This window comes from Sebastes fasciatus, chromosome 14 (genome assembly GCF_043250625.1).
Source record: "Sebastes fasciatus isolate fSebFas1 chromosome 14, fSebFas1.pri, whole genome shotgun sequence".
NCBI classification, from domain to species: Eukaryota; Metazoa; Chordata; class Actinopteri; order Perciformes; family Sebastidae; genus Sebastes; species Sebastes fasciatus.
In genome coordinates this window covers 19,555,267-19,576,034 of record NC_133808.1, presented here as the reverse complement: position 1 = coordinate 19,576,034, position 20,768 = coordinate 19,555,267, and the positions used below count along the sequence as shown (strand labels likewise).

General features: G+C 43.2%; 1 protein-coding gene and 1 non-coding gene across 10 annotated transcripts in view; one reads left to right on the top strand and one right to left on the bottom strand.

Moving 5' to 3' along the window:
* Positions 1-20,337, top strand: part of LOC141782805 (hyccin 2) — a 51,711-nt gene extending 31,374 nt beyond the window's left edge. For 8 of the 9 annotated variants that reach the window (XM_074659556.1, XM_074659557.1, XM_074659551.1 and 5 more), the window contains 8 exons: positions 2,444-2,524; positions 5,472-5,587; positions 7,427-7,522; positions 8,290-8,406; positions 11,092-11,179; positions 11,418-11,574; positions 12,304-12,471; positions 15,842-20,337. In XM_074659556.1, the coding sequence (XP_074515657.1) occupies positions 2,444-2,524; positions 5,472-5,587; positions 7,427-7,522; positions 8,290-8,406; positions 11,092-11,179; positions 11,418-11,574; positions 12,304-12,471; positions 15,842-16,578 (1,560 nt within the window). In that variant the 3' untranslated portion in view covers positions 16,579-20,337. The remainder of the gene's footprint in view (positions 1-2,443; positions 2,525-5,471; positions 5,588-7,426; positions 7,523-8,289; positions 8,407-11,091; positions 11,180-11,417; positions 11,575-12,303; positions 12,472-15,841) is intronic. The other variant, XM_074659560.1, reaches the window with a different exon arrangement.
* On the bottom strand, positions 6,480-6,598 carry LOC141782932 (5S ribosomal RNA). Its single transcript, XR_012597186.1, has one exon. It is a non-coding gene; the product is annotated as a 5S ribosomal RNA (ribosomal RNA).
* Positions 20,338-20,768: the final 431 nt, after the last annotated feature.

Here is a 20,768-nt window from a genome sequence, read left to right as displayed (position 1 = left end):
CAGCAGGACCTGGCCACAGTGTCCAAATCCCTGCAGTCTAACTTCACTCTTCAAACACATGATGCGATAATTGGCTAACCAGGATGGTGTGGCTGTTATATTGCCACATCACTGTCATGGATGGATGGATGGATGGATGGATGGATGGGAGGGAAATCACTTTGTTACAGCAGCAGGTTATCCAGGCATTGCACAACAATAATTACACAGTAAATAAATAAGCATATCAACACTGGAAGATAGATATACATCTATAGATTATCTCTAGAATATACATGATATATTAGAATACACTATAAATATACCAAACTACTACAACTAAAATATAAACATAGGATAACATACTATATCCATTAGACAAGTGTGCAGATGTGTTGCAGTTTTGTTTTTTTAAATGCAATGAGGTAGAGTATAACCAGTATAATGGTTGAGACAGAAACTATAAAGCTGAGAGTTACAGTATCTCTCTATTAGACAGAGGTGAGGTGCTGTAGAGGGTTATTGCTTTGGGCAGGAAAGATTTCCTGCATGGGTCTTTGTGACTGTGAAGCTGAAACAGTCTGTCAGAGAAAGAGCTCCGCTGTCTGTCCAGTAGGCGGTGGAGAGGGTGGTCAGGATTATCCAACAGTTTGTTCAATGTCCTCCTCTCCAACACAACTTCAAAAGTGTCATTACGGAGCCAGCCTTTTTAATTAATTTATTAAGTCTGTTGGTGTCACCGGCTCAGTGAAGGTACAGTGCGCTGGCCACAACAGACTGATAGAAGATGGTGGACGTGTCCACCCTCATCGCTTGCAGCTTTTCCCTCAGTATTGGTGGCTGGATGGTGTTGAATGCACTAGAGAGAAATCAAAGGATGGGATTCTCCCAGTGCAACCGGTTCCATCCGGATGCGAGTGAGCTCGCTGCAGCAGGTAGATGATGGCATTGTCATGGTCGCCCACTCCCAGATGAGGCTGGAAGGCAAACTGCAGATCTAAGGTGGGCTAAGATCAGCCTCTCCAGCACCTTCATCACATTAGATGTCACAAAGAAGACCTCAACTCTGTCCAGAACTCATTCCACTTATACATTATTCATTAGGAGCATCAGTATCATACTTTTGACGTAATTGTTTTACTGGTCAATATGGATGAATGTAGGTAGATATGATATTTTTAGAGGAAAGGCTGTGCTTTTCTTTGAAACATGTCTGATGACATTTGTTTCTATAACTGTGAAGATAGCTATGAATGGCTCTCTGTCTACACCAAAACGTTGATATCCTTAGTTATCTTTTAGGTGGAATATTAGTGAGGATGTTCGTCCGTTGACATTAAAGACAATCAAAAGGGAAAGCCTCGGTTAATGGATAGACCCAGGATAGATTGCATCACTAGGAAACACCCTTGGGGAAATGGGCTAAGAGCTAGAGATATCAATAGAAAGAGCTCCATGTCAGCAAGCACCGCTGTCCATGTATAATTTATTCTATACCACTCCGCACACACGTGCTGTACATGCTCATAGACCTCTCTCATTGACGACAGAGCTCTGATAAACAGCTCTGCTCTCAGCAGTCCCATCAGATATTCAGAGATATACTGCCAGCCTGTGAAGGGAAGGACGAGGCCTGAACCGACGGTACACCCGGGGAGAATGGGAGATGAAAGGGATAAAGCCTGTTTGGTATCACAATCCAAAATCTAGATTATGGATGCTTGGACGGGTGGATGAATAAACTGGTGTTTGCTTTGCATTCATTTACATGCACACAGCCAGGGAATAATAATCTGACCACTTTGATCAGCACATGTGAGGGAAAAAAAACACATTTATCCATATTTAATGATATAATAAATTCCCTCTGTCCACATCTGCCATAGATTATACAGATAAAACTGAGGAACGTTATACACTCAAAGAAAACATGAATATTTTTACGCCTCTCAATCAGTTAACAATGCCTGCTATGCTCGCGTGTAGTAAAAACAATTGCTTTGATAACTCTTACACACCACTTGAATCCTCCTCAGCTGCATAATTGGTTTACAGAGCAAAGTAGGAAGAACAAGTGCTTTCTGCCAAATGAAGAATGCTCAACTCAACGTCTCTCTGAATGAACTTCATTATTGTTTCGTTTTCGAAATGGCATCATTTTCAAGGACGGATTCGTCTTTGTATCACAGTGTGGAAGAGGAATTGAGTGAATGAGGGTGCTGGCAGTGACATTTAATCTGTCAGAGTCAATAACGTCCCAGCAGAATGGTTTTACACCAGCTCAACAGCGATTGGAATAGTGGACTGTGCAGCAGTTGTCAACCGTATGCTGCTAAATACTTTCCCCGGTCCGCAGAGAAGGGCTAAACTGGGCTAGAAATCTGAATTCAAATCCAACATTTACTAACTAACAATAAAAAATGACACAGCTTTTCTCTCTTCCTCCCTCTCTTTGGTTTTACAGGAGATCGTGGACAAAGACGGCAACAGCAAGCTCCTCTCCTTCACAATCCCATCTCTGTCCAAACCATCGATATATCATGAGGTAGGGCTCCTCCTGTTTATTCTCTCAATCAATATTCTTTATCCCCCTCTTTTGATCTCTTTTGCTTCTCTTTCTCTCCGTCTTTACCTCCTTCCGACTGACTGTTACAGAGACTTATTTAAGGTGTTATTTGGAAGATGACACCTCCTCAGTTTCCAGCGCTACAGGAGGTCCATTTTCATTAACCTCGCCTCCAGGGCTAATCCATCTGTGTGTTTTAAGGTGCCAGTATGTCATATTGGAACTGGAGGGGCTTTTCACACGCTTCAGTGTCCGATTTATTGTGTTCTTCTCCATGACGGATAGCTTTTCATCCAGCCTTCGATTGTTGTCATTTGTGTTTTGATCATACTAACGGCCGGGACGCATGAGCAGAACCTCTTGTTTTTTATTTCGGCGCTCATGTTAACAGGTTAGAGCAGCCACACAGCCCGCGTGAGCAGAGCGGCTCACAGTACATGTCCACAGTGAGGAACTAGCCAGGAATAAATCCGTATACTCTTCATTCATACTTTTCTTTTTCTGTTGATTTGTTTGTTATTATTTTAAAATGAGGTGACTTTTAACTTTGGTTTTTAGCCTCTTTTATTCAGTTTTAGTACTTGGTTTGTGCAACCTCCCTAACTTCTGACCTGACTGCTAAAACAGGTCACAGTATTGACTGGAATTCATTAGGAAGGTGTTCAACAGGACGTGCAGACCCGGGGTCATTTACCGAGGGCAGAACGAAGCAGTGTCTTGTGGGCCAGTCTTTTTTTTTTTTTTTTTTTTTAAAGTGTACAGTATGTTTTCATACAGTATGACGGCCCTCAGTGGGTGCTAGTGCGTGAGTGTTGATGAGACTACAGTGTGTGGCGCGTGCTGAGGGCGATTTATCGCTGTAATTACAAGCTCGAGAGGCTCTTCCCTCCGTGCTGTGAGAATGAAGAAAGCATGGAGGCGGGTGAGGGGGGGTTCGTGTGTATGCGTGAATCACAACAAGCGTCCTAGGCTGTAGTACGGCTCCACACATCACATCCTTATCCCCAGGCCTCCAGCATTAGCATACACTCCAGTCTCTCTTTCTGAATTAATCCATCCTTCCCTCCTTCTCTGCTCAGAATCGGCCAAGATACTTACGACAGAATATCAATTCAATTTAGGGGTGACTTTTGCTCTGCACGCCATCAGAATAACGTGCACATAAATCAGTCATTGGCTCACTTTTTCAGTGGTTACCTGTGCCACTTCCTCTTTCTATTTAATTCATGAAAGAAAGAGAATATTAATGTGCTTATTATTGCCATGTCAGCCATATTTACTAGGAACATGTCTGATTGTTCTGGACTGACTCAATACAGAACAAAGGGTTCAAGTACAGTGTACTCTCTACATACCTGTTGCTAATTGTTATACAATAAAATAACATTAATTCTCCAATTTTTATCATTCTTAATGGTCTCTTTTATTTTCACTTATATATTTTAGCATCTACTTTCCTTATATTGTCTCATTTTATTGTCTATCTGCCCTTCTTTGAATGTGTTGCAGTTTCCTTTTCTTTTGTAAAGCACTTTGAGCTACATCTCTTGTTTAAAAAATGCTCTATAAATAAAGTTATTATTATTATTAAAATCAAAAAACCCAAGGAAATTGTTGAGCAGAGGTACTAAGCCACCTGGATCCTGAAAAATCTCATCTCATGATCAGTTTAGTTAGTTGATGACGGCCTGAACGAGTGCCTGACTCACGAAAGGAATCTCATGTGACGTGTGAAAAGGTTAATGTTTTATCTCATGAAAGTCTATCACCTTTCATCATGTGAGTAGAGGTGATTGTTGTGTCAGGTGAGATGGCTCACTTCCTCTATAAAACACTGCAGAAAGCCCTGACCTGTCAGTGTAGGTGTGCAGAACCCTTTTAAGAAAGTGGACAGACTCAAATAGAAACATGGATTAAGTAGTTGAAAGGAACTAGTGCAGAAATTCAGATCTTAATGTTGCATGAAGGACTTTGTATAAGATAGAGGGAACATAACTTTTAGTGGAGGAGTTGCACAGTCAGCAATTTATCGACCAAATTTGGAAACCGATAAATAGGTCCAACGGAAAGAAGTCAGGCGCTGCCATCCAGTAAGAGGTGAGAGATTGGCAGAGGTCCAGTAGTAATATCATTCCACTGTAATAAAATCTGAACACTAATCACAGCAGTTTTCCATCCGAGCACAGCAAAGGCCCCAGTTTGTCAATCAACACCTTGAAGGGCACGGCAGCTTGTTTGCGCCCTGCTAGAATCGCAGCATCATCACTGCCAATTAATTTACTAGCATGAGGTACTTGCCAACCCCCCCGGTTTCCTCCCGGAGTCACAATTCTCCTGTATTTCTCCCACATTTTCACACCTTTTTTCCTTTTCATTATTTCAACCTGTTTCTGGCTCTATACAGCATGTCCTTTATAAACCCTACCGACAATGGAGTTACACCAAATGTCGTTTCCTGGCAGAGGAGAGCTGTTGGTAACACAAACGCGGTTTGAGCTGCGCACATCACAGCGTGCAGTGGCCAAAGTTTTGCTCGACGCAGCAAAAAGCCGTTGTGGCGCAGCACAAGCCATTAAATAATAGGTTTCAGAGCACAGTGTTGCTGTTGTCACGTTGTCTTAAAGGGCCTTCAGTGAGGGAGAGACGGAGAAAGAAAAAACTAAGTACTAAGAGAAGGAAATACTCAAGCAAGCAGGGGCAAATAGGAATGAATGATTAAAAACTGATGAATATTAGTTCACCCCAGAGGGAAGAGTTATTCAGTTTTCTTTCCTGAGAATTAAAAGTAGGCCTATTTAACATAAAAAATACTGTTGAAGTGTACTCCTTATTTTGTTATTTTCATTCTTTAAAAGTCACCAGAATGCAGGAAACAAAGTCCCTGAAACTCAAGTGTTAACTTTGTTTTTCTTTTGTGTGTGTTCAGCCTTATAGCCTGGGGTCCATGGCATTGACAGAGGGGGCCCTCTGTCAACATGACCTGATCAGAGTGGTGTACAGCGGCCTCCACCCACAGAGAGAGACCTTCACGGCTCAGAACAGGTACCACTCTGACTCCACCAGCTGTTCGCAGAGAGGGAATAATCTGAGACGCAGCAACGTCACAAAAGAGATTAAATTGCAGCAGTTTAGAGACATCGTGCCAAGTCCACCGCACTGAATGACTTACTAGAGGGTGAAACCTTTTGTTGCTTTTTGGATACAGAGAAATGGCAGCGCTGTAGGCCGTTCAGCCTCGGTAAACACATCATTCTCTCTTATTTATTTATTTATTTATTTATGTAGTTTCTTTCACTTCACATCTCATCCTTCCCTTTTCCTTCCCCATAAGATGACAAAGACCTTTCAAGTTGATCAGAGCATAACCCTCGACTCTCATACAGCCTCCTCTGGCCAGCCTCAGCAGGCCTGAAAGCTTTTTTGGCTCTCACACTTTCTCTGCTGCTGCTGTGGATGAATGATAATCTTCGCATAGTAATGAAGCATGCTGGAGTCCTGCCAGAAAATGGTCAGCTGTTTGTTTGCGGCGACACATGCGCAGAGACGCACACACATCATCAGCTGTGATGCTTCAGATGTGTAAGAGCAGCTCAGATATCAGTGGTCATCCTGCGCGTTGTCCAGAAGGCACTTTATAGATCCCCTGAGGGGAAATTCAATTTTCACTAAATTTCACTCTGTTATATTTTACCCACAGTACACACAGGCACTATATACATGCATTAATGGAGAGATGTCAGAACTGCCCCTGACAGGCGCCCCGAGCAGTTGGGGGTTTGGTGCCTTGCTTAAGGGCACCTTGGCAGTGCCCAAGAGGCAAACTGGCATCTCTCCAGCTACCAGTTCACACTCAGTACTTGGTTCACGTGGGGATTTGAACCAGCGACCCTCCGTTTTCCAATAGTCCATATAGACTGAGCTACTGCTGCCCCAAAGCTTGCAGCACCTGGTATTCCCAGGCGGTCTCCCATCCAAGTACTGACCAGGCCCGACCCTGATTAGCTTCCGAGATCAGACGAGATCGGGCGTGTTCAGGGTGATATGGCTGTAACCCTAGCAGTGTGGCCCTCAGCCATGATGAACGCAGAGCGTCATAAATATAGTGAATGGGTTTCAGCAGGGCCAGGCCTCGTAGCTTATCTGGAAACCCATTTGTGTGCCCGAGTCCGAGATAGTGTTTATGAGAAGAAAGCCCGAAGCTCCTGAGAGCTGCCGGCTCACTCCGTCTGATGATATACAACCAGGCCATTTACCTCCCCCTGCGCACAGAGTCAATTATGGCCTTTACACTCGAGGTCCTCCTCCCGGTTGTCCATCAACACACACACTCTCTAAAACACACATGCACCAAATAGGATGCACAGGGATATTTGTACCGATATCTGAAAACGGATAATTGTAAAGTAGAGTTTTGTTTTCACCATTTATCTTTCCACCATATAATTACTGCCTTATTGCCAAATATTGTACCAATAAACTATAGTCTCACGCACCTTGCATTTTGCCTGACTACAACCCTGACATGGTGTGTGTTGAGAGTTTAAGGCTGCATTATAGTCAGCTGTGCATCTACATGCACTACAGTAGTTCACAATGAGCAAAACTGCTTAGGCAAGCGGTTTGCTTAACAGACTATTTTACAGTTCAGAGTTCATAAATTGCTTGAGCTACTCTACATAATTGTCTTCAGCAAAGGTGTCACAGAAATTACTGTAGCGGATAGAACGTTAAATAAAAATGGACACGTTGGGGTTTAGCTGAAATCAGATTTTTCAGAGTTTTTACATGATATCTTTCTTGATTTTCTCACTTTAACCGAGTTAATTGGATCTTAATAAGAGTCTGTGTCGCTGTTTGATTCCGACTATTTTCTGGCTGCAGGTTTGAAGTGCTGTGTTTCCTCATGCTCTGCTACAACTCTGCTGTGGTGTACATGCCCGTATCCTCCTACCAGTCCGTCTGCAGGATGAGCTCACGGTGAGGAAAACACATGTGAAAACCACGTGACTTTGTTTCGTCCTTTCTGTACCCAATTAGTGACCACCCTCTCCCTTTCTACCTCCATTACTTGCTCTACTGAGTCTAGCATTATATCAACTCCTCTACCCTGAAGCCGTACGCTGACCTCGATACGGACTGTCCCTGTTGCAGGAGGATTTGATAAGTACAATTTCATTAGGGCTCGGTTGAAAGGCCAGATGAAAGCATCGCGGTTGGATACCTGTCTGAGTCTGTCCGTCTGGGATACACTGAGATGCCCTGGAGTTAGGAGAGAGGATCAATGTGGAATTCACAATATGACGCTCTGTAGTGGAGCTGCCGGCGCTGCCCGGCGATTGTTCCACCGCAGCGCGCAGACGGTTCAGGATATGAAGACTTCCCTACTGTGAGTGAGTGAGCAGTCAGACGACGCCTGAAGCAAGCTCGGTCTAGACAGACGGCCAACTGTGACTGTGAAGATTTCAAAAGAACAATGCTCGCCGTTTTGTGTTTAGCTTCAATGTGTAGACCCCGTAACACCCCGTCGTCTAGCCTCGCCTGACCTCTACAAGTGTAAAGCAGTTTAAATGTTGCTCCCCTTGCTCAGTTTGATGCGTTTTCAATGTAGTTTGCTCAGGAAGTGACTGATGTTCTCTTTAGTTCTTTGTCTCATCGAGGCTCATCTGATCTGTGCTACCTCCCGTTGCTGTATGACTTTACTCACCTTACTTACGTGACTGTGTGTGTGTGTTTTCCCTCCTCAGGCTGTGTGTGTGTGGCTTCCCCCGGCAGCAGCAGAAGCTTTGGAGGGAACCGTGCAACCGCGTGCTGCTGGACCCCGAGTTCATGGTGCAGATGCTGACTGCTGTTTACCACAGCATGTATGTAGCTTTCTTTCTTTCAAAGGTCTTTTTTATTGATTGTCAATATTGAATAAAACAGTAACTCACCCGTGTCACAACACATCACACAAAAAACAAACACACAAGCAACCACAGCTGACAACAAAAGATAAATTCTAAAATGATGAAGAAATAAAGTTGAAATTATAGACAACAATACAGAGAAAATATCTATAATAAATCTTAATAGTAACAGAAAATGTAAGTCAAGAAATAAAGGAATTAATAATAAATAGGATAGGATAAGAAAAACAATAAAAAAATATTTTAAAAAATAACAAATAAAAATAATCAAGCAAATAAATAAATAAATGAGATGATCAGAGATTCTCTAAAAATGTAAAGAAGGGGCACCACACTGTAAAATCTTGCTCTCCGTTCCCGGGGTAGTATAATGGATTTTCTCTAGATTCATACTGTATATGTATCTTTTAAAGCTGCATTAACTGATAGTTTTGTCCAACTTGTTAGCAAACAGTTGCTCATTTACATATCCAGCAGTTACGGAGCAACATCATAATTCATTTGGAGTTCTGTTTGTGGCCACCTGGTGAATACAAGTCCAATATTCACTCGAGTCAACAGGAAGATCATTCATTCCTATGGGAACCTCTGTGATCTCCGATGTCTTTGCAAAACTCCTCCTTCCGTCACGTTGAGCGACCCCTTTCAAATTGTCACATTGTTTTCACATTGTCATTTGATGCATTGTTATTAAAAAGAAAATCAATTATAGCTGCTTTAAGGGGCTTTCATCCATGCCCGTTCACATCATCACTCTTTATCGGATGATCATTAAGTAACAGATAATTGGGAGGAAGATTATGTTGTGTTTGTTGCGCACCTTAACAGATATCATCATGTAAATGATGAGTTCCTTTATGAGCTACATGACACAATGTTTCTCATTTTGTTATTGTGCCTCCTCGGGACATCACTAATGAGGGCAGTCTCTCCTCGTTTGCTGCGATCTACTGCAGAAAATCTCCTAACAACATATGCTAGCACTCCACCAAGGATAGAAGCTCCCCACTGTACAGACTGATTACATGGGCAGTGCATTGTGGGAGCAGGTGATTTCATCCCCTATGAGAACAGTCGTTGCAAAGCTGATTACGGCTCCTCGATGATAGCTCGTCCTCGGAGATGGATCCCCTGATACGGTAGCGACTGTAGCAAGGAGAGGCGGGAGAGAATGAGTATGCATTCTGCCTCATCGCTCCCACGAGGATACACAGCAGCAATCAGGAGATTGGAGCAGTCAGTGCTACTGGGGAAAAAAAACAGAGTGTGTGTGTGTGTAAGAATAATAGCCTTTTTAGTAATCCCTACCATAGGTCACCTCAGTGCCAGCCTGAGCTCTCCCATTCACCCTTGGCCCGAGCAGGCTCACATGAAGGGCAGATAAACATGAATCCACCGCTCCACACATGCAGAGGGACCTTGGCACTCGTCGAGGACTCTCCGGGATTTAGGTTAATATGTCCGCTAATGCTACAGCGCTGTAATACCACATGAAGAGAGAGAGGGAGGGAGTGACACACAGGGGGATATCGGAACAAATAGACGCACCAAATTTAATTTTATTTAAATTTTATTCTGGACTGATTTTCCAGCCTTCACAACATCAGAGTCCGTTTTTACCTGCCCATTCATTGCATCCTTTTCATCTCGAGTCTAAAGGGAACCCCACGCATTTGTCCCCGGCTGTGTGATTATTGCATGTGCAGGACCCGATCAAAGAGTTCAGCCGGGCAGTTCTTCTTCTTTTCTTTCTTTTAATGTGTCCTTTTAATCCTTCTTGATTGACCACGGGGTTGTTGCTGTCTTCAAATGAAACTCGTGAGCTCGTGTTTACAACATGGGAAGTCGTGAACACAATATGCTTGGCGTTCAAATGGTCGTGAGAACACCGCTGCTAAGCAACGGCAATATTAACGTTACTGTCGGCGTTTAGAAGCCACAGAGGAAAAAGATGAGGCCGTTGGGAATATCAACATTTTCCTCAAACATATATTATAAAATTACGAAGAAACACAATATATGACTAAAATAAGAATATATTAACTTATTATGCACCAAAAAATTAACCTCCTTGGGCCTCTGCCATTTCTGACATCAAGAAACACGTCACAACTCGTGAACTCTGAGCTTTCAGAAACTTTCCACTTACGAGGTTGTGAACACCACAAGAGGGGGACGTTCATATGGACTCTTCTCCATATGAACATGATAAACATGACCGCATTTGAAGGCCACCATATGACATCACCTTATGCAAAGACATCCCTCCTCTTTAGCAAAGAGCCAGGTGATGAACCCCAAAATTTACCTATACCTGCACTTAACATTCATCCTTTATTTACACTATTTGCATATCATTTGAACACATTGACTTTACACAAATTAGCAGTCTAAACAGCTTCATTATTGCTTTTGTAAGAAAACAAAGTAAAGCCCAGGTTAAACAGACAATAGTGTGACATAAACTGCTCCTTTCCTTCCTCACTGAAGCTGCAGGCATTACTAAATAACTAATAATAGTTCACAGGGATGTGACTCAGACATCAAGGCATCTCGCCAGACAGTCGTGTTTACTTAAATAAGCTCACAACATGACGCTGTTAAATGCCGGTGTGTGTTTGTGTTTTGTGATGTGTGCAGATACAATGGAGAGTGGGAGATGGGGCGGGATGCTCTGGAGGACATTCTGTACCGAGCCCAGCTGGAGCTTTACTCCCAGCCTATCTTGGTAAGAGCAACGGCACCGTGTCAATGGAGTTAATCACATATCCTGCTACTGTGGAGCTTGAACCCTGTAGTAAACAATGCTTTTGATCTGCCGTGTTTCACACAAATCACATCACAGGCTCTACGCAATCCTTCAAATCAGTGATGATGGGCAAAATCGGGGGTCATAACCATGCTTCAATACCTTCCTGGATTTATCATTTTAACTGGTTATTGATCTGTGCATGTGTCATCTCCAGCTGGGGAACGCCATGAAGAACTCGCTGCCAGCCAACGCTCCCGATGAGCCGCGGGGGCGCAAAGTGCTCCAGGTGGAAGTGACGCCCACCATCAGCCGCATCTCCATCTCGGCCATCACCACCGCCTCCATACGACGCCACCGCTGGAAGAGAGAAGGTAAGACTGCAGCAGCCCTGGAAACAGGAAGACCTGCCATCATGGCTGCAGCACACAGAGAAGCGAAGCAGGCCTCAGTGCAGCAGAGATCTCAGTAGATATGACAGCACAGTAGTTTTTTTTTATTGCCCTCATTATTGATTTAGCACTCTAGGGCAGGTTGGAGTTATTGTATGCAAGGTCAAGCACCACAGTTATGATTTAAGCTGTAAACTTACAAACTTTTTTTCCGATCAGTGAAACGCCACAAGAGGGAACTCTTTGGTGAGAGACTTTGTCTGGTGTTTGTGAGAAGGAAGCAGTGAGAAGGAAATCTGTGTAAACCAAGTCACACCATTAGCATCATCAAAATGGTGTTTCGTGTCAGTTATTGTATGTAATCGTGGTCATATAGTCTCTGTGTTGCAGTGCTTGTGCCACTCACTGCTCCTTATCGCTCCTTTTTTTTTTTTTTTTTTTTTTGCTCGTCTTGTCTTATCAAGTGTGTGCTGTGCTTCGTATCACCAGTTAAATTGAAGGTTTATTAGAAACTCCCGACAAAATGGTGCCTGTAGATTCTCCATTTTTCCCAGTAGATGGGCGATTTAATGGGGCAGTTCATTTTCTATATCTTGTAATGAATTTACAGACAGCTGTTAGGCCTGCTGTGCCCGTGATGAGAGTCCAAATCGGTTGAGACTCGCTGCCACTAAAGAAACACGTTTCCCCGTCTGTGTTGTTGACTCCCAGATTGTTTTGACTACTCAACCGCTGCAGAGTTGAGCTTCATCGTCAATCCTCGTAGCCTCGCCCAGCACCACCACCACCAACACCACCACCACACTCCCTGGGACCCCGCAGCCAATGAGGAGAGCCAGCACAGCAGCAGCAGCATCATTCCCCCCATCACATTTGAGGGTAGGGGACAGGGGCGGACACGCAGAGCAGAGAGGGTCTCAGGAGGAGGTTGCCCCTTCGATCTGTACCCTCCCAACCCTCCTCCTCCTCCTACCCTTCCTCCATTCGAGGGGGTTAAGTCTGCCGTTCCCATTTTAGCTGCCTCTTCACTTCCCCAGAGTATACTAACTCATCCAGTCTATAAAACCCGTTTACTACTAGACCGCTACTATTTTTCGTGTCATCCAAGAATGGAAGAGTCGCCTATTCTGGGTTTGAAGGAAGTGTGGCTAGCGGCCATTCTGCATGGGCCTGTCATCATGTCATATCCTCTCTTTTTTTCCTCATCATGCCTCTAACGTACTTGAGACTGCCGCCCTTGTCACTCACTGAGCATGTTCAGTGCCCAGCCTGCAGCTTGACCTTTTTACTCTGGGCTTTCTCAACTCTCCATGTCTGATAATTGGTTCTAGAGATTTATTTTTTCTGTAGTTTTTAACAGGAAAAATACATCCGTTTTTACAAAACTGGCACCCAACATCTTGTTTGTGCAGTGCCCCTCGCGGTGTTTGACAGCACCACGAGTTTTGGGTCACTCGGGCCAGCAGCAACCATCTGTTGCCGCCATTCTGCAGGAAGAGGCCTTCCATTTCGTTTTTCAGTCCAGCAGCTTTATTGTATGCACATTTTTTGTGTTTTGCCCACATTGTCTTTTCCTCAGCTCAGTGAGTGGGAACGAGCCCTTCATCATGCATGCGCACGCTACGGCAAGCTTTGAAAACTTCCGCTAAAACACGAAACCCTGGAACACTGACATTTCAAATGATAAGGCCAAGTGAGCAGGAAGGTTTACAAATCCAATACTTTGAACTGCAAAGGCTACTCCACTGGACCTGTCATACGGCCCATTTTGTCCTGTTGAATGTGCGTCCATATCCATGTGTGGTTGCTACGTGTTTTGAAATCTTGAAACATCAATCAGATCTCTTTTGACATGACTGACGATCAGCTCATTCCCTGGCTTTAAGGTCAGCATTTGTCTGAGTGCCACCCCGTCTTCCTCCCATGATGTTTCATTAAACTCTGTGCAGCTGTGGTGAATAGAGAGAAGACAGAAATCTGCCACCCAGTTAAGAGAGAACTGAATATTTTAAAGACGATTGATTACTCAGTGTCCATTGCAGAAAGAAACACCTACCTTAACGCATGTCCTTTAGTTTGGGGTTGCATTGCAGTGATATTGGAAATTACCATACTGATGGCTTTGCATGTTTAACCCTGTTAACTACACATTGCATTTACTTTACGTCACAACCACGGGATACCATTCATTTTTGACTCAAGCTAGCTACTCTAATAGTGAATATTTCATCGCTTTATTCTTTGTTCGGCCGTTGAGAAAAGGGACAATTTTAAAAACTCTCACTATTGATGTGTTTAAGGAAGCTTGGATCTTTGATTTGGCAGTCATTTTTTTTACTTTATTTTTATTCTCAGCGAAATCATATTATCCATAACAGTTTTGCGTAACTACATAAAAACATAGGAATAAATGAAACTATATAATATATAATAAATTAAATAAAAAAATAAGTTAGGGTAGAAAAATCATTTTAAATGGATAAAAACAATAATAATAAAAAAAAAATAATACAATAATAATTAAAAAATAAAAATGAAAACACAAAGATGCCTGACATGTTTTTAATTCCAGTAGAGTAAAAAGTAAGTAAAGACCAACAGTGATTGATTGACTTGATAATGTAACCTTGATTAAAAAAAAGTTTTTTTTCACAATGTTTGCCTACCCGTGCATCAGGAGTACCTTCTTTGGTGCATCGCTGCCAGATCCAAGTAGCGCTTCGCTTCTTCTTTTTTATTACAAAACTCAATTTTCCTTTTCACATTATCCATATAAACAGTATGTATCCAGGGTTTAATTTCCTAGAAGCATCCCTTGTGTACACAATGATTTTCGACGAGCAGTTCTAAAATTGTACATCTCCGAGTGTCCTTGAATGCATCATCAAGGAAGAGTTTTAAAAATGGTCCCTGCTCCACAGTTGCATTAGCACACAATACAATGTAGCCATGACCAGAAACCAATGGCAAACATAAATGTGTTGCACAAACAAATGTAAGCAAATTGTAGTCAAAAGGCTAAAACGTGCAAAAAAACACTGGTTTGAGCCTTTAATTGCAGAGCTCTGAAGAACATTCAGCTCCTTCATCTGGGATTGGGTTGACTAGTAATGGCTTGCAGACTGGCCCGTTTAGCCTTGTGGACTGTCAGCTCTAACTGGAGAGCTATTGATCTGACGAGGTGTGCGGACTCGCCTCAGTGCTCTCCACAGATTGGCGGGCTCGCCTCGGCCGCTGGGCCAGTGCTGCATAAGAAACGAGGGATGGGGCAGGAGAGCATGTGTCTTCTCCTCATGTTATGTGCATGTCAGTCCAGACCTTTTCTTCTCGGTTTCTCCGTTTCTTTTCTGGTGCTGCCTGTGGTTCCCTGTCGTCCAATTTTTGCTTGTCCCAACAATGCATGACGGAGACAGACGCCCGATCCTCTGTCTCTCCTGTTTGACAGACTCTACCCTGCATACTGTATGTCAATAACATGCTTTTTTCTAACTCAAATCTTTTTCCCTTTCAGCTTTCAAACAGTGATGGATTATTAAATGTTTTATTGTTTAGATGTCTTCATGTCAATGTTGTGCTTGTTCTGTCGCCAGATATTAATCTAATCTACTATAATATGATATTGTTCACTAGACAAGCTCTGCTCTCTTATCTGGCAGGTTATTGAACTCACTCTTTTCCTAAACAAACAGCTAGTCAGATTTTAGTCGATTTGAATTACATCAGACGATCAAAGGCTCAAGGTCATTGTGTGCCGTATTGAATTGTACCTCTGTTTGGTGCATAATGAGTGAGCTAATGAAGCAACACGGTCGGTTGAGTGTGAGTGTTAGTGCTGCCCTGCTAGAAGGCTATTAATTCAGTCTGCTAATTTACTCTGTATTATTTATAAACACTCAAAACATGTTTAATCTTATTGCAGATTAATCAGAGTTTGTCGCAGGCCTGTTCACATCACTGTTAACAAGAATCAGTAGCTAAGGCCCTTTCTCTGGATCATGAATTTTGGCACTTTTAATAGTAATTGGTTCATTAGTATTTTGAAAGTTGTTTGCAGATGCTGTGTCAAGATTTTTCTTTAGAAAAAAGTGAATATGCGCCACAGGACTTAGAGTATTATGGTTAAACGTTTTGTCCACAGTCAGATTTTACTTAAATTTGTCAACACAATGTCGTTGTCTGATCTTCCTCACTTTTCTGTTTGTCTATCATGCTTTCTTTTTGTCTGTGTTCGTGCATGTTTCATGTTCAGATGCTGACGGTATGAGCGGCGGGGAAGACTCCTTCAACATCAACGACCCAGACGAGGGTTTCTCCTCCGGGGCGTCCAACAGCAGCCAGCCCAGCGGCACCAAGGCGGGCAGCGGCGGCATGGGGCCGAGGGGCGGCAGCCTGAACAGCAGCAGCAGCAGCATCAAGAAAGCCATCACGGCCCGGCTGTCTCGGGACAAGGAGAGAGAGCGGGAGAAGGAGAGAGAGCGGGAGAAGGAGCGGGAGAGGGAGAGGGAGAAGGAACGGGAGAAGGAGCGGGAGAAGGAACGGGAGAGGGAGCGAGAGAGGGAGGCGGAGAAACAGGCAGATTTGTCGGTGGAGCCCCAGGCTCCTGTGAGGAGGCACCACCAGAGGAAGCCGTCGCCTCCGGCCAGCATCAACTTGGATGCCATCCAGCTGAGCCCCATAAAGAAGCACCTGAGCTTCCCTGCGGGGCCCACGCTGGTGCGGACTGGCAGCACCTCCTCCAGTAAGTCCTTTGACTGCATGAATTTCAACCTGAATGGAGGCGATGAGGAGCGAGAGGAGGCGGCGGGGGGCTCCGACAAGGAAGGAGTGCTTCCAGTAAGCGGCTCCCACCGCCACTCCACCATCAGCCTGCAGGAGGAGCACCTCGTCAGGCCGGAGGACGCCCAGGACCTCCTGTCTACTGGAGCTCCTCTCACCAAGCAGTCCCGCTCCCCCAGTTTCAACATGCAAATCATATCACAGGTCTAACGTGCAGGGCATGATACACACACACACACACGCACACACACACACACACACACACACACACACACACACACGCACACACAAAATACCTGTTCATAACACTCATCCTCATGCAGTTTTTCTCTGCAACTCTTTACAACCCTACTTCTGTCTACCTATCTGTGTTGGTGTGTGCGTGTGTGTGTGTGTGTGTGTGTGTGTGTGTTCAAGAGTTGTGTCTCCACCCTTTTAACATCCATTACAATCGTGACCTCCAGTCATTGCTGGCGGTGTTTAACGTTACTGAAAATGCAACAAGAGTAAAGTAGTAAACGATGACTGCCCTCTGCTGTAACTACAGTCCAGCATGTCACTGCATCCTCCCGTCTGACCGAGCTGAGCGTCCAACACACACAAACTCTCCTCAAAAAAGGAGGAAACGTTGAGAGAAAACGCGTACGGATGCCACGCAAGCTGTAGGAGATACATACGACATTTCAGATTATTTCGAGTTCCTGACTGAATCAGTCGAAAAATGAATCAGCAATAACACTTACCGTCGCTCATGTGGAGAAGAGTGGGGGATTATTGCTCTTTCTCTTCATTCCTTCCCTTTCATTCCCGGGCTCACGTGCAATCGTTCTTGCTGATTATCTTCCTCGTCAAATTGCTGTTTTTTAAATTAGGCATAAATGTTTTTGTTTCTTTTAAATCACAATCCAAAGAAGGTAGCGTTTTGTTTTTCTTCACTTGTTTGACAGTGATTTGGCAGAAGTGATTCTCTAGACCTTCCTTTTATTCTGTAATTAGAAATATCCTCATTTGATCTGTAAAATCTGACTTTTAAGATTGTTGTAAAAACCAAACTGGAATGTGGTGAGGGTTTGTCTTGCCCCCGAGCTTTTAACTGGACAAATCTGAAGAACTCACTACTGTGCAGCTACAAGAGGAATGAATTCATCTTGATTTAAAATCTGAAGCTGAATCTTGTGGAAGAACTGGATTAACTATAACATTGTAGACGGTGCAGGTTTTTGGGTCTGAAGCTGAAAGGCAATGACTGTATTTTATATTGGATTGTTGTTATGGATCAAACCATTTAATGGGTCCTTCCATCTGAAAGCACCTGTAGGTGTGTTTTGTCAGGCTCTGGCTTGTGTCTGAGCCGGTGACGTGCTGCCCTCTGGAGGCTAGTATTAGTCACTGCGCATCAGCAGTCGCTATGACGATCGTTCTCTGCTCTGATTGGACGCTCATGAAACATTTTGTTCTACCTCATTGTGTGTTCACCCTGCCACTCAGACACCTGTCTCCCAATCAGACGCAGGATTTAAAAGACCCCATTAGGTTTGAAACTGGAACAGTTTGGGGGGGGGGGATTAGATAGTGGGGACCCAAACTGGTTTCACACTGAAATGACACTGTAAAGTCTGTTCACGTGAGGAGTTGTGACTGAATATCTCGGCCTTGCATTTCAGTTCCATGCACAAAACCGAGCTGCAAAATAAGAACACGACTGTCTTCAGGTTTTTCCGTCATATATCAAACAACCACATCAGGATTAACCTGATTATTTGAATTCCCTAGATATGTCCAGCTTTCTTTTTTTTTTATGTAATGATTTTTGAAGTGCAATTTCTTTTTTTTGTTTTATCCTCATGTGCATGGAGTTGGATCTTCTCTGCTGTTAAATGCCTGCATCTGCGCACAGTGCTAGCTAGCCTTCTGTAGTGCTCCCTGCCCAGGCTGAGTGATTTGAACATGGCGTGCTTGTCTGCATGTTTAGTGCCCTGCAAAGCACTGCTGTTTCAGATGCGTGAAACAGCCAGCGAGCCAAAACCCCAAGTCTCGTCCTTGTCTTCGCCAGATGTGCCAATACACATCCTCTCCTTAAGGAAATTATATTTTGCTTGGGTGTCTTAAGTTAAAAAAAAAATGCCTATTTGTTTCTGTTTACTGGTCTTATTTCAAAGTTAAGGGACAAAAAAAAGGGATGTTTGGACGCATATGGCTCAACGTGCCCTTAGATGCAGCTTCACCTTTTTTGCCATGAATTCACTCATCACAGGTGTGTGTGCGCGCGACACGCTGTACTCTCACTATTTGCTGTTCACATGTAAAAGCAGTATATTATGCGTCTGTGTTCCGTAGATGTCAGCTGTTGTAGTTGCATTCCCCCCACGTCTTGCTCACGTGCTTGTTTAAAGTGAGGATGATTTAAATGTATATAAAAGTCAGTTCAGTCTGCAGTGAAAATCCCAAACAGTCTGTGCTGGAAAAACCTTCACAGCTGCTCCTCCTCCCGGTCCTGAGTGAGTCCTGAGTGAGTCCTGTGTGCGCTTTAGCCTTAAACATTTCAGGCCAAAAAGCCTCCATCGTCGGCTCTTTGGCTTCCTCCTCCTCCTCCTTCTCCTCCTCCTCCTCCTCCTGCTGGACTGGACTGTGGATGAAGAAGAGGAGAGGAGTGCAGCTACAGTTCACACTCTCACCTGGCCTGTCTGCTGTCATCCTCGTGCTGTGTGGCTCACAACGAGCCGTGTTCCCATTTGCTGTATTTTGCCGTGAGTTGAGTGGCACCCTTTTTGCTGTTTTTTAAAACTGGTGACGTGTTCATGTCATTAATATGAGTGCCCCCTGACCAAGGTTACCAGCAGCCATGTTGGTACTGTATGTTTAGAGTAACGGATAGACAAATATTCCTCAGTGTCTGGTGTTATTTGCATGTGATCAGGGCGGGAAATGAACAGCAGACCTGTGAAAACTTGACTGAAATTGTATCTTCTATTCATTTTGGTAGAATATTAATCCACACAGGGTCCACTTACATTTCAAAAGAAGTCTAATTTAGGAGATAAGTTGAATTTGTACTGAAGTTCATTTCCTGTCCTGCATGTGATAACTGTGGGCTTTGTTTTATGCACTTTAATCCATCCACCTCTCTCCTCAAGATAGTTATTGAAATGATATATATAGATGTGCAAACGTGTATACACTCAATGCAGGGTTTTAGTCTCTTTAAAGTAGTACTTTTATGTGATGTCACATCCAACACAATGCTATTTTTGTTAAATTCTAAGGGTACAGCTATTTATTTTTTCTTTTCAAAACCAAAAAAAAAAAAATGTTAGGGGGGTCTGGAAGGTCTCAGGAGTTTATTCAAAAAGCCACATTTAAAAAAAAAATGGCAGCACCAAAATTTCTGTTCTTGAAGTCAGAATTGATTCTATGCAACATTTTTTCCCCTTATTTAGTTTTTGGTGTTACCGGCTTTTCATTGATCCGTGTCGGGTGGGACGGGGCAGATGCATTTAAGCTGATTTTTTTAAAGTGCAACAGCGTCCCCATTCCGCAGTTCTGTTTCTACACCCTGTTGTGGTGCTAACAGAGCGAAAGGACCTCTCTGAAATAAGAGGACCATCCATTTGTCATCCGACTGCCCTCACAGAGAGAAAAGCCTCACCGGGACTTTTTGGTGCATGTCGAGCCCTTCTGTCAGTTTGCTGCTCTGTGGCTCAAAGACGTCAGCTGGTTGTATGAAATATAAACAGATTATCAATGATGAATCTAATCTATAGGCGCTTCGAGGGAAGCTGCTGGACGATGTGATAACACTGTACTATTGATGTTGTATAAATGGAGAGAAAGACTTATTTTAAATCTTGTAAATAGAAAAATGTACAAAGGTGAAAGCAAGATAAATATAAAAAACTGAAGATCAGTCTGAGAAGTAGAGAGAAATTAATCTGTATATTGTTGAATAAATATTGTGCCGTAAGGGATAAATGAGTGTCTGTCTGCTTTGTATGTACGGTTTAGTTTTACTAAACTAATGTTTTACTTGGTGATTAATACACAATTTAAAAAGGTTGAGACAATAGTTACAAACAGAAGCCAAAGTTTTGCAATATGATGATGCAATAAATGTTGATTATATTTTTATGTTATCATTTATAACCAATAGCTTGCCAATTAGAAAGATAAAATAATAATACAAAAATTTAAGCTTAAACTTTCAAAACATTGTCTTGTCATTCTTAAATGTGAGTATTTGCTTCATTGTCTACTGGGATAATAAACAATGACATTTCATAGATCCAAACAGTCAAGAGAATAATCCACTTAGTAATTGATAATGAATTATAATAAATGCAACCCTAGTAATGATATTGGCATATTTAATAATAGAATAATTGAGAACAAGCAGCATGGCATTC